The sequence below is a fragment of the Branchiostoma lanceolatum genome, chromosome 1, assembly GCF_035083965.1.
Source record: "Branchiostoma lanceolatum isolate klBraLanc5 chromosome 1, klBraLanc5.hap2, whole genome shotgun sequence".
In the NCBI taxonomy this organism is placed as follows: Eukaryota; Metazoa; Chordata; class Leptocardii; order Amphioxiformes; family Branchiostomatidae; genus Branchiostoma; species Branchiostoma lanceolatum.
The window spans coordinates 44,404,619-44,422,700 of record NC_089722.1 but is presented as its reverse complement, the minus strand read 5'-3'; the positions used below and the strand labels follow the sequence as shown (position 1 = coordinate 44,422,700).

The 18,082-nt window shown below is 55.8% G+C and overlaps 1 protein-coding gene across 1 annotated transcript in view; it reads left to right on the top strand.

The window, feature by feature from the left end:
- The window catches only part of LOC136425103 (uncharacterized), a 33,553-nt gene extending 26,799 nt beyond the window's left edge, over positions 1 to 6,754 (top strand). Inside the window, exon 9 of the mRNA XM_066413897.1 lies at positions 6,024 to 6,754. Coding sequence (XP_066269994.1) covers positions 6,024 to 6,311 — 288 coding nt within the window. The 3' untranslated portion in view covers positions 6,312 to 6,754. The remainder of the gene's footprint in view (positions 1 to 6,023) is intronic.
- Positions 6,755 to 18,082: the final 11,328 nt, after the last annotated feature.

Here is an 18,082-nt window from a genome sequence, read left to right as displayed (position 1 = left end):
CAGGTATTTTTGGACCAAGTTTGAACTTGAAATGTTCTGTCTGTCCTCGTTACACAGGGGCAGATACGCAGATAAGTTTCCGTGCTCCGCAACTCTGCTCATCTACTGTTTCCATGGTCACTGCATCAGCAGACATAGTATTGATGCTTCCACATTCCGTCAAAACAATTCCAAGAACAGGTCGTCATTCGTCACCTTGCACATGACTGGAAGCATGCTTTTCCACTACAGGACTCCCCGCCATAGCCATGACAGGAGGCATGCTTTTCCACTACAGGACTCCCCGCCGTAGGCATGACAGTAGGCATGCTTTTCCACTACTGGACTCCTCGCCGTTGCCATGACAGGAGGCATGCTTTTCCACTACAGGACACTCCGCCGTAGCCATGACAGGAGGCATGACAGGAGGCATGCTTTTTCACTACAGGACTCCCCGCCGTAGCCGTGACAGGAGGCATACTTTTCCACTACAGAACACTCCGCCGTAGCCATGACAGGAGGCATGCTTTTCCACTACAGGACTCCCCACCGTAGCCATGACAGGAGGCATGCTTTTCCACTACAGGACTCCCCGCCGTAGCCATGACAGGAGGCATGCTTTTCCACTACAGGACTCCCCGCCGTAGCCATGACAGGAGGCATGACAGGAAGCATGCTTTTCCACTACAGGACTCCCCACCGTAGCCATGACAGGAGGCATGCTTTTCCACTACAGGACTCCCCGCCGTAGCCATGACAGGAGGCATGACAGGAAGCATGCTTTTCCACTACAGGACTCCCCGCCGTAGCCATGACAGGAGGCATGCTTTTCCACTACAGGACTCCCCGCCGTAGCCATGACAGGAGGCATGACAGGAGGCATGCTTTTCCACAACGGGACTCGCCGCCGTAGCCATGACAGGAGGCATGCTTTTCCACTACAGGACTCCCCGCCGTAGCCATGACAGGAGGCATGCTTTTCCACTACAGGACTCCCCGCCGTAGCCATGACAGGAGGCATGCTTTTCCACTACAGGACTCCCCGCCGTAGCCATGACAGGAGGCATGCTTTTCCACTACAGGACTCCCCACCGTAGCCATGACAGGAGGCATGCTTTTCCACTACAGGACTCCCCGCCGTAGCCATGACAGGAGGCATGCTTTTCCACTACAGGACTCCCCGCCGTAGCCATGACAGGAGGCATGACAGGAAGCATGCTTTTCCACTACAGGACTCACCACCGTAGCCATGACAGGAGGCATGCTTTTCCACTACAGGACTCCCCGCCGTAGCCATGACAGGAGGCATGCTTTTCCACTACAGGACTCCCCACCGTAGCCATGACAGGAGGCATGCTTTTCCACAACGGGACTCGCCGCCGTAGCCATGACAGGAGGCATGCTTTTCCACTACAGGACTCCCCGCCGTAGCCATGACAGGAGGCATGCTTTTCCACTACAGGACTCCCCACCGTAGCCATGACAGGAGGCATGCTTTTCCACTACAGGACTCCCCGCCGTAGCCATGACAGGAGGCATGCTTTTCCACTACAGGACTCCCCGCCGTAGCCATGACAGGAGGCATGACAGGAAGCATGCTTTTCCACTACAGGACTCCCCACCGTAGCCATGACAGGAGGCATGCTTTTCCACTACAGGACTCCCCGCCGTAGCCATGACAGGAGGCATGCTTTTCCACTACAGGACTCCCCGCCGTAGCCATGACAGGAGGCATGACAGGAAGCATGCTTTTCCACTACAGGACTCACCACCGTAGCCATGACAGGAGGCATGCTTTTCCACTACAGGACTCCCCGCCGTAGCCATGACAGGAGGCATGCTTTTCCACTACAGGACTCACCACCGTAGCCATGACAGGAGGCATGCTTTTCCACAACGGGACTCGCCGCCGTAGCCATGACAGGAGGCATGCTTTTCCACTACAGGACTCCCCGCCGTAGCCATGACAGGAGGCATGCTTTTCCACTACAGGACTCCCCACCGTAGCCATGACAGGAGGCATGCTTTTCCACTACAGGACTCCCCGCCGTAGCCATGACAGGAGGCATGCTTTTCCACTACAGGACTCCCCGCCGTAGCCATGACAGGAGGCATGACAGGAAGCATGCTTTTCCACTACAGGACTCACCACCGTAGCCATGACAGGAGGCATGCTTTTCCACTACAGGACTCCCCGCCGTAGCCATGACAGGAGGCATGCTTTTCCACTACAGGACTCCCCACCGTAGCCATGACAGGAGGCATGCTTTTCCACTACAGGACTCCCCGCCGTAGCCATGACAGGAGGCATGCTTTTCCACTACAGGACTCCCCGCCGTAGCCATGACAGGAGGCATGCTTTTCCACTACAGGACTCCCCACCGTAGCCATGACAGGAGGCATGCTTTTCCACTACAGGACACTCCGCCGTAGCCATGACAGGAGGCATGCTTTTCCACTACAGGACTCCCCGCCGTAGCCATGGCAGGAGGCATGCTTTTCCACTACAGGACTCCCCACCGTAGCCATGACAGGAGGCATGCTTTTCCACTACAGGACACTCCGCCGTAGCCATGACAGGAGGCATGCTTTTCCACTACAGGACTCCCCGCCGAAGCCATGACAGGAGGCATGCTTTTCCACTTCAGGACTCACCACCGTAGCCATGACAGGAGGCATGCTTTTCCACTACAGGACTCACCACCGTAGCCATGACAGGAGGCATGCTTTTCCACTACAGGACTCCCCACAGTAGCCGTGACAGGGGGCACGCTTTTCCACAACGGGACTCCCCACCGTAGCCATGACAGGAGGTATGCTTTTCCACTACAGGACTCATCACCGTAGCCATGACAGGAGGCATGCTTTTCCACTACAGGACTCACCACCGTAGCCATGACAGGAGGCATGCTTTTCCACTACAGGACTCCCCGCCGTAGCCATGACAGGAGGCATGCTTTTCCACTACAGGACTCCCCACCGTAGCCATGACAGGAGGCATGCTTTTCCACTACAGGACTCACCACCGTAGCCATGACAGGAGGCATGCTTTTCCACTACAGGACTCCCCGCCGTAGCCATGACAGGAGGCATGCTTTTCCACTACAGGACTCCCCACCGTAGCCATGACAGGAGGCATGCTTTTCCACTACAGGACTCCCCGCCGTAGCCATGACAGGAGGCATGCTTTTCCACTTCAGGACTCACCACCGTAGCCATGACAGGAGGCATGCTTTTCCACTACAGGACTCACCACCGTAGCCATGACAGGAGGCATGCTTTTCCACTACAGGACTCCCCACAGTAGCCGTGACAGGGGGCACGCTTTTCCACAACGGGACTCCCCACCGTAGCCATGACAGGAGGCATGCTTTTCCACTACAGGACTCATCACCGTAGCCATGACAGGAGGCATGCTTTTCCACTACAGGACTCACCACCGTAGCCATGACAGGAGGCATGCTTTTCCACTACAGGACTCCCCGCCGTAGCCATGACAGGAGGCATGCTTTTCCACTACAGGACTCCCCACCGTAGCCATGACAGGAGGCATGCTTTTCCACTACAGGACTCACCACCGTAGCCATGACAGGAGGCATGCTTTTCCACTACAGGACTCCCCGCCGTAGCCATGACAGGAGGCATGCTTTTCCACTACAGGACTCCCCACCGTAGCCATGACAGGAGGCATGCTTTTCCACTACAGGACTCCCCGCCGTAGCCATGACAGGAGGCATGCTTTTCCACTACAGGACTCCCCACCGTAGCCATGACAGGAGGCATGCTTTTCCACTACAGGACTCCCCGCCGTAGCCATGACAGGAGGCATGCTTTTCCACTACAGGACTCCCCACCGTAGCCATGACAGGAGGCATGACAGGAGGCATGCTTTTCCACTACAGGACTCCCCACCGTAGCCATGACAGGAGGCATGCTTTTCCACTACAGGACTCCCCGCCGTAGCCATGACAGGAGGCATGCTTTTCCACTACAGGACTCCCCGCCGTAGCCATGACAGGAGGCATGCTTTTCCACTACAGGACTCACCACCGTAGCCATGACAGGAGGCATGCTTTTCCACTACAGGACTCCCCGCCGTAGCCATGACAGGAGGCATGCTTTTCCACTACAGGACACTCCGCTGTAGCCATGACAGGAGGCATGCTTTTCCACTACAGGACTCCCCACCGTAGCCATGACAGGAGGCATGCTTTTCCACTACAGGACTCCCCGCCGTAGCCATGACAGGAGGCATGCTTTTCCACTACAGGACTCCCCACCGTAGCCATGACAGGAGGCATGACAGGAGGCATGCTTTTCCACTACAGGACTCCCCACCGTAGCCATGACAGGAGGCATGCTTTTCCACTACAGGACTCCCCGCCGTAGCCATGACAGGAGGCATGCTTTTCCACTACAGGACTCCCCGCCGTAGCCATGACAGGAGGCATGCTTTTCCACTACAGGACTCACCACCGTAGCCATGACAGGAGGCATGCTTTTCCACTACAGGACTCCCCGCCGTAGCCATGACAGGAGGCATGCTTTTCCACTACAGGACACTCCGCTGTAGCCATGACAGGAGGCATGCTTTTCCACTACAGGACTCCCCGCCGTAGCCATGACAGGAGGCATGCTTTTCCACTACAGGACACTCCGCTGTAGCCATGACAGGAGGCATGCTTTTCCACTACAGGACTCCCCACCATAGCCATGACAGGAGGCATGCTTTTCCACTACAGGACTCCCCGCCGTAGCCATGACAGGAGGCATGCTTTTCCACTACAGGACACTCCGCTGTAGCCATGACAGGAGGCATGCTTTTCCACTACAGGACTCACCACCGTAGCCATGACAGGAGGCATGACAGGAAGCATGCTTTTCCACTACAGGACTCACCACCGTAGCCATGACAGGAGGCATGCTTTTCCACTACAGGACTCCCCACCGTAGCCATGACAGGAGGCATGCTTTTCCACTACAGGACTCACACATGACAGGATGCCTTTCCGTCCCACAATCCTGTTGCTCGGAAGAGATGAATTCTCCGCTGCCACATTATTACATTTTCCGTTGTTCCCAAAATTAGTCCTATTGCTGCCTGACAGGATGGAGACGGAGCGGCTGAACGTATCATATTTCACAGAGTTCGTTAGAAACAGAGTTGAGTAATGGCTGCACTAATGAGTAATAGGGTCGTCTGTCTGCAGCAATCATAATTTACATGTCCAATAATAGGCTATAATTCATCTCTACCCAAATACACTTGTGCTGTGGCGTAATGGGCTGTGATAACGCCCTGCATTCATCCTGACTGCACCCATACTTCTGGCTGCCGCGGGCTGCCTGATAGAACAGCCAACAGCGCAATCATACCTCATCAATCCCACTTAGCCTGGCTTCCAAGATGCACCCTGATGCTGAGGTGTTCCCCTGATGCTGTGGTGTTCCCGGGAGTTACTGGGAGGAAAATTCAGAACGAACAGACTCTCCTTAGACTGGTGTTGAGAGAAAGTCTGTACATTACTGTACATTACTGGTGTTGAGAGAAAGTCTGTACATTACTGTGCATTACTGGTGTTGAGAGAAAGTCTGTACATTACTGTACATTACTGGTGTTGAGAGAAAGCCTGTACATTACTGTGCATTACTGGTGTTGAGAGAAAGCCTGTACATTACTGTGCATTACTGGTGTTGAGAGAAAGCCTGTACATTACTGTGCATTACTGGTGTTGAGAGAAAGCCTGTACATTACTGTGCATTACTGGTGTTGAGAGAAAGCCTGTACATTACTGGTGTTGAGAGAAAGCCTGTACATTACTGTACATTACTGGTGTTGAGAGAAAGCCTGTACATTACTGTGCATTACTGGTGTTGAGAGAAAGCCTGTACATTACTGTACATTACTGGTGTTGAGAGAAAGCCTGTACATTACTGTGCATTACTGGTGTTGAGAGAAAGCCTGTACAATACTGTGCATTACTGCTATCTAGAGGAAGTCTACATTTAGAGCATGACTCCCCACGTTTCTTGTGTTTCTGCAGCAGGAGGAGAGCTGGTCCAGCGGGGAGGAGGAGGAGGCTGAGCGCTCCCTCGTCAGTGCGTGGACATCTCCGCTGGCCGTGAAACTGTCCATCATCCTGGTGTACACCCAGCTGGTGGTGCACCACATCCAGCTGGGCAGCACCCTCCCAGGGTCTCACACCGCAGTAACCACAGAGGAGTCTCACACCGCCGTTTGGCACGGTCTGGGGCTGATGAGAGTTCTGCAGATTGTGGCGCTGGGTGGAATGTATCTGTACAGACTCTACAGCACTGATGAGGACTTCTGAGGGCTCTGTACATACTTTACAGCACTGAGGGGGACTTCTGAGGGCTCAGTACAGACTCTACAGCACTGAGGGGGCTTCTGAGGGCTCTGAACAGACTCTACAGCACTGAGGGGGTCTTCTGAGGGCTCTATACAGACTCTACAACACTGAGGGGGACTTCTGAGGGCTCTGTACAGACTCTACAGCACTGAGGGGGTCTTCTGAGGGCTCTGTACAGACTTTACAGCACTGATGAGGACTTCTGAGGGCTCTGTACAGACTCTACAACACTGAGGGGGACTTCTGAGGGCTCTGTACAGACTCTACAGCACTGAGGGGGACTTCTGAGGGCTCTGTACAGACTCTACAACACTGAGGGGAACTTCTGAGGGCTCTGTACAGACTTTACAGCACTGAGGGGGACTTCTGAGGGCTCTGAACAGACTCTACAGCACTGAGGGGGCTTCTGAGGGCGGGATTAAGCTGTACAGACTTTGCAGCACTGAGGGGGACTTCTGAGGGCTCTGTACAGACTCTACAGCACTGAGGGGGACTTCTGGGGGCGGGATTTAGCTGTACAGACTCAACAGCACTGAGGGGAGTTTCTGAGGGCGGGATTTAGCTGTACAGACTCAGCAGCACTGAGGGGGACTTCTACGGGCTCCACACAAAATCTTAAAAGGGAAGGAAACGTCCTGCTTGGGTGTTTGGTTTGTTGGATGGAGTTGGCGTCTTCGGAACGCCATGTCTGAAAGTGTTCCTGTGGCGAGAGAAATTGTGCTAGCTAGGCAATTACTTAGAAGCCGCACATGCAGAACGAATTAACCAAGAGAGAGACGCGGCGAACTCATGATGGAGGAAATGACTCTGGCTATCAACAGCGGAACCACACTGCCGTGGAGGCCAACAGCGGAACCACACTGCCGTGGCGGCCAACAGCGGAACCACACTGCCGTGGCGGCCAACAGCGGAACCACACTGCCGTGGCGGCCAACAGCGGAACCACACTGCCGTGGAGGCCAACAGCGGAACCACACTGCCGTGACGGCCAACAGCGGAACCACACTGCCGTGGCGGCCAACAGCGGAACCACACTGCCGTGGCGGCCAACAGCAGAACCACACTGCCGTGGCGGCCAACAGCGGAACCACACTGCCGTGGCGGCCAACAACGGAACCACACTGCCGTGGCGGCCAACAGCAGAACCACACTGCCGTGGCGGCCAACGGCGGAACCACACTGCCGTGGCGGCCAACAGCGGAACCACACTGCCGTGGCGGCCAACAGCGGAAGCACACTGCCGTGGCGGCCAACAGCGGAACCACACTACCGTGGCGGCCAACAGCGGAACCACACTGCCGTGGCGGCCAACAGCAGAACCACACTGCCGTGGCGGCCAACAGCGGAACCACACTGCCGTGGCGGCCAACAGCGGAACCACACTGCCGTGGCGGCCAACAGCAGAACCACACTGCCGTGGCGGCCAACGGCGGAACCACACTGCCGTGGCGGCCAACAGCGGAACCACACTGCCGTGGCGGCCAACAGCGGAAGCACACTGCCGTGGCGGCCAACAGCGGAACCACACTACCGTGGCGGCCAACAGCGGAACCACACTGCCGTGGCGGCCAACAGCGGAACCACACTGCCGTGAAGGCCAACAGCAGAAACTGTACAAATAACAAACTACCGGTACGCAACTACCTGTACGCATCTGTGACTGACCTTACTTGACCTGTATGTTTGACTATGGGTGCATCTGGACGTTTTTGTAGGCTAGAGGGTAAAGATACTATTTTTGAAGTTGAAGCCACCAGAAAAATCAATAAAACCTTTTTTGTACTTTGATGTCTTACTTGTTTTAAAGAATTGAATTCAGCTATAGAATTACCAGTACTGTCCTCGTCACATGTATGCCTGAACACTAGTACTGCCCTCGTCACATGTTTGCCTGAACACCAGTACTGTCCTTGTGACATGTATGCCTCCACCAGGTACGTGCTATAAGCTTTCGGGAGTGAACTTTCTCCTCTCGGTGGTTGTTGTGGGACGATAATATCGTGACGCAGGACCGTGCGCGGATATCACGTTACCTTCTGGTTGCCGTACTCTAATTTTGGCGGGAACCTGGCGCCGAAAGTCGCGCTGACGAGGAGAGGGATATTTTGGGACCTGAGTGAAGTGTCTGTCAGCACGCCGCGTGGCGTCTCACAAAGCCGTCTGCACCTGAGAACCCGCGGGAAACAGCGCGTATTGTAGCGGGAGACAGCCGCATTGTCCGCGGAGACAGGCGGCATTGTGCCCGAGGATTGTGTGATGTTTGCTCGGTATCAGGCTATCGGGGTCAGCCGGCTCGGGTGTGGCCTCGGCCGGTCGGGTGGCGGGAGTTGTTTGGACGGCCTACTGACCTTTGACCTTACAACATCACCTGACTAAATTTCTGCTGTCAACAGGTAGATCTGTTAGAAAGCGGTCAAATCACGAATACAGGTTTGACAAATCGCCCACAATTATCTGACGGATAGATGTGACACTGTCGTCTGGCTCTGCTGTCAATCAATCGGTTTGGAGCCACCCTATTGGATCCCACGCCTAGTAACGGATTGGGACCACGCCTAGTAACGGACTGGGACCACGCCTAGTAACGGACTGTCCAAGCGTCGGTGTGTCGCGCTTTTAACTCGGGCAGACATAATAATTGGCGGAAAATTTCGGGAATGTCCAGTTGGAGGAGAAACCGATGACTTCACATGAACTTCCTCCGAAACACTCCTGCGTGCCCTCCGCCACTGCACCGCTAAATAAGGGCAGCCACTGCAGACACACAAGAGTGCCATATACGGACAAATATCCATGTGATTGAAACCTTAGGAGCCAGCATCTAGTAGTTAGTAAGCATATTTATAAGTAGAGTGAATAAAATAGGTACAGACATTTGAACGGCATTTATCATTTTCCCGCCGTTTTATCAGGCCCGTGACAGACCGACTCTTGTTTCCCACCCGCCGTTTCTTTCCTTGGCGACATCCGGTATCAGAAAACAACCTGGGATCAAAGCTGCCGCCTGACAGGTGGGGAACGGACTAGTGAAAGTTGGCGAGGCTCGAGACACTTGAGAAAGTTTACCTTCCGCAAGGTGCGGCCCTTAATGCGGCTCCCGTGGCTGCACTTGGATCGACCCGTGACGTCATGACGACACTCCCGGACACGCGCGGCGCTTCGGCTGCGGGGACCAGAGCGAATGGACGAATTGGCGAATGGATGGATGGATGGATGGATGGATGGATGGATGGATGGATGGATGGATGGATGGATGGATGGATGGATGGATGAATGAATGAATGAGTGAATGAATTCAGCCCGCGGAAACGAATGAACCTTCCAACACTCCACATCAACGTCTCCAGCTTCACGAACTAAAGAAAGAAACAGAAGGCGCCGGTTTCAGGTTTCAGGGCCTGTTTTCTGGGCCGGTTTCAGGGCCTGTTTTCTGGGCCGGTTTCAGGGCCTGTTTTCTGACTGTTGCAACCTTACTTTCCTTACATACCCTGTTAACCACCATACTCCAGTGTGTTGTTTATTGATCACGTGACGTCTGTCCTCAAACACTTTGGAACGGCTCACTCTTCCCGCGGCAAGCCGCCAGGACAAACTGAGGCTCGGGCAGTAGAATGGATCAAAGGATCTGTGCGACACACTTGCACTTTTCTGAAGTACCGATGCCGAGTGCGCAGAGATGTTTACCATCTTACAGAGCAGCCTGGCTCTCATCACGGGACCGACTCCACTTCTGAATCGGGTGAAAACGGCGCCGCTTTCTCCTGGTGTTGGCGATTGCTGAAATTGGATTCTTGCTGACATGGCTCATATTCCGCCCAAATAAGGATTCAGGCCCCTGCTGTACGGCAGTTCTGTAGTTCGCATTGAAAGTGTGAGATGTGTGACGGGTGTTAGTTAAAGTTAAAATCCTCCCACACCACACTATAGGGCGGTGCCCATCCCCGTTTCATAGCCCTGGGCCACACTGTGGTGCAATCACTGTAGCAGGGGCTAGTCCACTGGCAGTGGAGTGTGTTTAACTTCCATACTGTTTCAGAAGTATGTACCATTTTTATAAAGTCTTTGGTATGACTCAATGCGCCTCTTGTCCAGAGGTGTCCTACCTGGGGCTTGAACCCCAGTGACGTGTGTGCCCGGTCAGAAATGTTACCAGTGGTGGAAACTACGCTCAATACACAAATTAAAGTCCGGAAACTTGAATGTGATCCATCATACATTCGTTAATTGTACCGTATTATTGTGAGTGGAAAGATTTATTGTCAAATGTCGCGGTACACTACACTGACTCTCTAGGCAGCATAGCTGATGCTGGAAAGGTTTACAATGATACCCCAGTGATCCTACTTTCAAAGGTGGAACACAAGAGCTGGCTATGCGACTGCGTCACAAATCAAAGGAGCCAAAATTCCCATACTCTCCAAGCAGAGGTGTGGGTCCGGCTACTCTCCAAGCAGAGGTGTGGGTCCGACTCCTCTCCAAGCAGAGGTGTGGGTCCGGCTACTCTCCAAGCAGAGGTGTGGGTCCGGCTCCTCCCCAAGCGGAGGTGTGGGTCCGGCTACTCTCCAAGCAGAGGAGTGGGTCCGGCTGGTTTTCCCTACTCTCCAAGCGGAGGAGTGGGTCCGGCTACCCTCCAAGCAGAGGTGTGGGTCCGGCTACCCTCCAAGCAGAGGTGTGGGTCCGGCTACTCTCCAAGCAGAGGTGTGGGTCCGGCTACTCTCCAAGCAGAGGTGTGGGTCCGGCTGGTTTTCCCTACTCTCCAAGCGGAGGAGTGGGTCCGGCTACCCTCCAAGCAGAGGTGTGGGTCCGGCTACCCTCCAAGCAGAGGTGTGGGTCCGGCTACTCTCCAAGCAGAGGTGTGGGTCCGGCTACTCTCCAAGCAGAGGTGTGGGTCCGGCTGGTTTTCCCTACTCTCCAAGCGGAGGAGTGGGTCCGGCTACCCTCCAAGCAGAGGTGTGGGTCCGGCTACCCTCCAAGCAGAGGTGTGGGTCCGGCTACTCTCCAAGCAGAGGTGTGGGTCCGGCTACTCTCCAAGCAGAGGTGTGGGTCCGGCTGGTTTTCCCTACTCTCCAAGCGGAGGAGTGGGTCCGGCTACCCTCCAAGCAGAGGTGTGGGTCCGGCTACCCTCCAAGCAGAGGTGTGGGTCCGGCTACTCTCCAAGCAGAGGTGTGGGTCCGGCTACTCTCCAAGCAGAGGTGTGGGTCCGGCCGGTTTTTCACCGCGATGGAGGAACCCAACCCGTCCGCGTCTCCGCGTGAGGCGTGTAAAACCGCGGCCTGTCATCCGGCGTGTGCGTCATCTCACTGACGTCAGAACCCCGGCGTGACGTGACGGCACGGGGCGGTCGATCTGACGTTGAACTTGATGGAATAGGGGCGTGGGCTGTTGCCATGGCTACAATCTTCAGACGCTTGTGATTGGCATCAACATCAGACGGTTGGCAGGTGGGAGGGGGCGAGTCTACCGCGGTGTTGTCATGGTAACGGTACTTAATAATTGACATCAGCGCAGACGATAGACCTTCATGTCCAGCGCCATGTTTCCATGGCTACAGCCGTTACCCGCTCAGGTAATGATTGACATCAGCGCAGACGATAACCTCGGACCTGAGATAAACGAGCACAGTTAAGGACTTGGAAAGGGAAAGTTGTTTCTCCAGTCAGGCCGAGCAGACCGCGGGGAAATCAGCGCGGAACTAAATAAACCGTCTGGAGCAGCGGGGTCGCGCGGGGGCAGCGGGCCAAACTGGCCACTAAACGCTCAGCGGGCCAAACTGGCCGCTAAACGCTCAGCGGGCCAAACTGGCCGCTAAACGCTCAGCGGGCCAAACTGGCCACTAAACGCTCAGCTGGCCAAACTGGCCACTAAACGCTCAGCGGGCCAAACTGGCCACTAAACGCTCAGCGGGCCAAACTGACCACTAAACGCTCAGCGGGCCAAACTGGCCACTAAACGCTCAGCGGGCCAAACTGGTCACTAAACGCTCAGCGGGCCAAACTGGCCACTAAACGCTCAGCGGGCCAAACTGGCCACTAAACGCTCAGCGGGCCAAACTGGCCGCTAAACGCTCAGCGGGCCAAACTGGCCACTCAACGCTCAGCGGGCCAAACTGGCCGCTAACGCTCAGCAGGCCAAACTGGTCACTCAACGCTCAGCGGGCCAAACTGGCCACTAAACGCTCAGCAGGCCAAACTGGCCATTAAACGCTCAGCGGGCCAAACTGGCCATTAAACGCTCAGCGGGCCAAACTGGCCACTAAACGCTCAGCTGGCCAAACTGGCCACTAAACGCTCAGCGGGCCAAACTGGCCGCTAAACGCTCAGCGGGCCAAACTGGCCACTAAACGCTCAGCGGGCCAAACTGGCCGCTAAACGCACAGCGGGCCAAACTGGCCACTAAACGCTCAGCGGGCCAAACTGGCCGCTAAACGCTCAGCGGGCCAAACTGGCCACTCAACGCTCAGCGGGCCAAACTGGCCACTAAACGCTCAGCGGGCCAAACTGGCCATTAAACGCTCAGCGGGCCAAACTGGCCACTAAACGCTCAGCAGGCCAAACTGGCCGCTAAACGCTCAGCGGGCCAAACTGGCCATTAAACGCTCAGCGGGCCAAACTGGCCACTAAACGCTCAGCTGGCCAAACTGGCCGCTAAACGCTCAGCGGGCCAAACTGGCCACTAGACGCTCAGCGGGCCAAACTGGCCACTAAACGCTCAGCGGGCCAAACTGGCCGCTAAACGCTCAGCGGGCCAAACTGGCCGCTAAACGCTCAGCGGGCAAAACTGGCCACTAAACGCTCAGCGGGCCAAACTGGCTGCTAAACACTCAGCGGGCCAAACTGGCCGCTAAACACTCAGCGGGCCAAACTGGCCGCTAAACGCTCAGCGGGCCAAACTGGCCGCTAAACGCTCAGCGGGCCAAACTGGCCACTAGACGCTCAGCGGGCCAAACTGGCCACTAGACGCTCAGCGGGCCAAACTGGCCGCTAAACGCTCAGCGGGCCAAACTGGCCACTAGACGCTCAGCGGGCCAAACTGGCCGCTCAACGCTCAGCGGGCCAAACTGGCCACTAAACGCTCAGCGGGCCAAACTGGCTGCTAAACACTCAGCGGGCCAAACTGGCCGCTAAACACTCAGCGGGCCAAACTGGCCGCTAAACGCTCAGCGGGCCAAACTGGCCGCTAAACGCTCAGCGGGCCATACTGGCCGCTAAACGCTCAGCGGGCCAAACTGGCCACTAAACGCTCAGCGGGCCAAACTGGCCGCTAAACGCTCAGCGGGCCATACTGGCCGCTCAACGCTCAGCGGGCCAAACTGGCCACTAAACGCTCAGCGGGCCAAACTGGCTGCTAAACACTCAGCGGGCCAAACTGGCCGCTAAACGCTCAGCGGGCCAAACTGGCCGCTAGACGCTCAGCGGGCCAAACTGGCCGCTAAACGCTCAGCGGGCCAAACTGGCCGCTAAACGCTCAGCGGGCCAAACTGGCCGCTAAACGCTCAGCGGGCCAAACTGGCCACTAAACGCTCAGCGGGCCAAACTGGCCGCTAAACGCTCAGCGGGCCAAACTGGCCGCTAAACGCTCAGCGGGCCAAACTGGCCGCTAAACGCTCAGCGGGCCAAACTGGCCGCTAAACGCTCAGCGGGCCAAACTGGCCGCTAAACGCTCAGCGGGCCATACTGGCCGCTAAACGCTCAGCGGGCCAAACTGGCCACTAGACGCTCAGCGGGCCAAACTGGCCGCTAAACGCTCAGCGGGCCAAACTGGCCGCTAAACGCTCAGCGGGCCAAACTGGCCGCTAAACGCTCAGCGGGCAAAACTGGCCGCTAAACGCTCAGCGGGCCAAACTGGCCGCTAAACGCTCAGCGGGCCATACTGGCCGCTAAACGCTCAGCGGGCCAAACTGGCCACTAGACGCTCAGCGGGCCAAACTGGCCGCTAAACGCTCAGCGGGCCAAACTGGCCGCTAAACGCTCAGCGGGCCAAACTGGCCACTAGACGCTCAGCGGGCCAAACTGGCCGCTAAACGCTCAGCGGGCCAAACTGGCCGCTAAACGCTCAGCGGGCCAAACTGGCCGCTAAACGCTCAGCGGGCCAAACTGGCCGCTAAACGCTCAGCGGGCCAAACTGGCCGCTAAACGCTCAGCGGGCCAAACTGGCTGCTAAACGCTCAGCGGGCCATACTGGCCGCTAAACGCTCAGCGGGCCAAACTGGCCGCTAAACGCTCAGCGGGCCAAACTGGCCACTTCAGCCCTAAACTGAAAGTGAAGGTGAGATTTTGTGTCCACTCGGCCCAGCTGTCCTTCCCGCCAAACGCATGGTCAGACGACCGAAGTGTCGCCATGGAGACGGAAGCCATGTTGTCATGGATACGGTAGTTCCCGACAGATGTGAATCGATCAGTCACGCCGCCGGCGTGCTTCACGTGACGTCAGCGCGGACGCGGGTGGCCAGGAGGGCGTGCGTGACGTCATGACGCCGTAACGCCATGACGTGAATGACGGGACTGTGCCGCTGGTGACGGTGGAGTTATCTGCAAGCAGACGTGGGGTGGGAAGAGCGTTTTTAGGAACCGAACTGACCTGGATGCACCGCGATGGAGGAACCCAACCCGTCCGCGTCTCCGGGATTATCGGTTATCGTGACGCGTGTAAAACCGCGGCCTATCGTCCGGCGTGTGCGTCATCTCACTGACGTCAGAACCCCGGCGTGACGTCACGGCACGGGGCGGTCAATCTGACGTTGAACTTGATGGAATAGGGGCGTGGGCTGTTGCCATGGCTACAATCTTCAGACGCTGGTGATTGGCATCAACATCAGACGGTTGGCAGGTGGGAGGGGGCGAGTCTACCGCGGTGTTGTCATGGTAACGGTACTTAATAATTGACATCAGCGCAGACGATAGCCTTCATGTCCAGCGCCATGTTTCCATGGCTACAGTCCTTACCCGCTCAGGTAATGATTGACATCAGCGCAGACGATAACCTCGGACCTGAGATAAACGAGCACAGTTGAGGACTTGGAAAGGGAAAGTTGTTTCTCCAGTCCGGCCGAGCAGACCGCGGGGAAATCAGCACGGAACGAAATAAACCGTCTGGAGCAGCGGGGGTCGCGCGGGGGCAGCGGGCCAAACTGGCCGCTAAACGCTCAGCGGGCCAAACTGGCCGCTAAACGCTCAGCGCGTCAAACTGACCGCTAAACGCTCAGCGGGCCAAACTGGCCACTAAACGCTCAGCGGGCCAAACTGGCCACTAAACGCTCAGCGGGCCAAACTGGCCGCTAAACGCTCAGCGGGCCAAACTGGCCGCTAAACGCTCAGCGGGCCAAACTCCCAAACTCCCATAAGCTCCCATAGTGCAGCTTTAAACCAGGATTTGTAGGTCCCTCAAAGCCCTCATCATGAACGAGTCTCTGCGCCTTTTGGCCTTTATGTGGGAGGTTGTATTGACTTTTCCTGTTCCTCAGATTGTAGTCAGGCTTCTCTCTAGGTGGGAGGAAGACATTGCAGGGGTGGGAGGGGTCTCTAAGTATCCTTTCAAGTTCCCTGCGTGATGCATCCCTTCTCCTGGACTCAAGGGTTGGTAAGTGCTTATGAGGAACTCCACATATCCGTTAGCACATTTTCTGTATTCTCTCCAACTCGTCTGACAGACAACGTGGGGGACCGGCCCAAACAGGGGACCCATAGTATACGCTAACACAGGTCGGATGAAGGACTTGTAGATTTGCACAAGTACATCAGTGGGTAGGGCAGCACGCCTGGCTACGCGCAGGTAGTCAATACGCGTTTGGGCCTTACTAACGTGTACTCAACATGAGGTCCCCATGTAAGGTCATTGCTGGCCACAATTCCAAGAAGCTTGAAGGATGCAACTCTCTCGACGGTCTTGCCGTTCAAGGAAAGTGGAGGGGGTGATACAGGGCTGCGGCGACAACTGATGCGGTGTCTTCTGTCCCTTTGGCATTGGCACTCATGCAAAATGCATTTGCCCAGACGTCGACTTTGTCCAGAACCGTCCTACATCCGGGGACTGGCGGAACCGGTTCGGTTTTGCACCCGGTTCGCAAATGCTGACGTCATGACGTGCACTTTTTAAATCTTCACGTTTTGAAGAAACCGACACGCAGCGTTATTCAGGATGATCTGGCCTCAGACCATCCCGCGTCACAAGCGGATTACTGCCGGATTAGCTCTCATGAGCAGCGGATTGGGGTTGGGAAGCTAACCACAGGAGACCATCCCTCCTGTAGGATCCGAATATTAGAGACCATCCCTCCTGTAGGATCCCAACATTAGAGACCATCCCTCCGGTAGGATCCGAACATTAGAGACCATCCCTCCTGCAGGATCCGAACATTAGAGACCATCCCTCCTGTAGGATCCCAACATTAGAGACCATCCCTCCGGTAGGATCCGAACATTAGAGACCATCCCTCCTGCAGGATCCGAACATTAGAGACCATCCCTCCTGTAGGATCTGAACATTAGAGACCTTCCCTCCTGTAGGATCCGAACATTAGAGACCATCCCTCCTGTAGGATCCCAACATTAGAGACAATCCCTCCGGTAGGATCCGAACATTGGAGACCATCCCTCCTGCAGGATCCGAACATTAGAGACCATCCCTCCTGTAGGATCCGAACATTAGAGACCTTCCCTCCTGTAGGATCCGAACATTAGAGACCATCCCTCCTGTAGGATCCGAACATTAGAGACCTTCCCTCCTGTAGGATCCGAACATTAGAGACCATCCCTCCTGTAGGATCCCAACATTAGAGACAATCCCTCCGGTAGGATCCGAACATTGGAGACCATCCCTCCTGCAGGATCCGAACATTAGAGACCATCCCTCCTGCAGGATCCGAACATTAGAGACCATCCCTCCTGTAGGATCCGAACATTAGAGACCCGGGCATAAGAATTGGTCCCATCGGACCCAAACCGCGGAACGAATGGATCGCCCTGACAGACGTGTCTCGGGTAGAACGCCATCACGCTCACGCGGCCATTTCTGTATACAATTTCATCTCTGCGGAAGTCATACTCCAGTTCTGCACTATTGTTCACATTCGTTTCGCCGGGAGAGCGTACGTAAAAAAGCCATTTCAATTTCTGCCTGCCGTTGAGCATGACTGCGTGAACTGCGCGAATGGCGCTGCCGCGTTTGTATCCATTAGCAGGCTCAGCAGTTTACTGCCGGTAGCTTGTCCGAGCCGTCACAACGACACATGCACACACATTCATACCGCCCCCCCCCCCCCCCCACACACACACACATCCATGCACACCCACATCCATCCACACACACTCAAACACATCCATACCGCTCCCCCCCCCCACACACACACACGCACACATCCACACACACATCATACACACACATCCATACACACTATCAGCAGGCTGAGCAGCTTCCTGCCAGCAGTTGGTCCGAGCCGTCAGTCCTTGGATTGGCCGGCTGTTAAAAAGCCGGTCCATCAGAAAGTAACGACTTCTGCTTGGAGACTAAAAAAAGACCCAGGAGCGAGTACTTTGTGACAAGTGCTGTGTAGAATCATTAACGGCTAATTACCTATGCTAATTCTGTATGTGCCTAATCAACTGCCGATCCGGCTTTCTGAGCTGTCCCTGTCCCGCGCGACGGTCGGCCCTCTCCGCGCGTCGTTATTGAATTATGCGATGGAGGAGATTTGCTCAATGACGTCAAATCAGGCGACAGGACTGAATCAAGTTCTC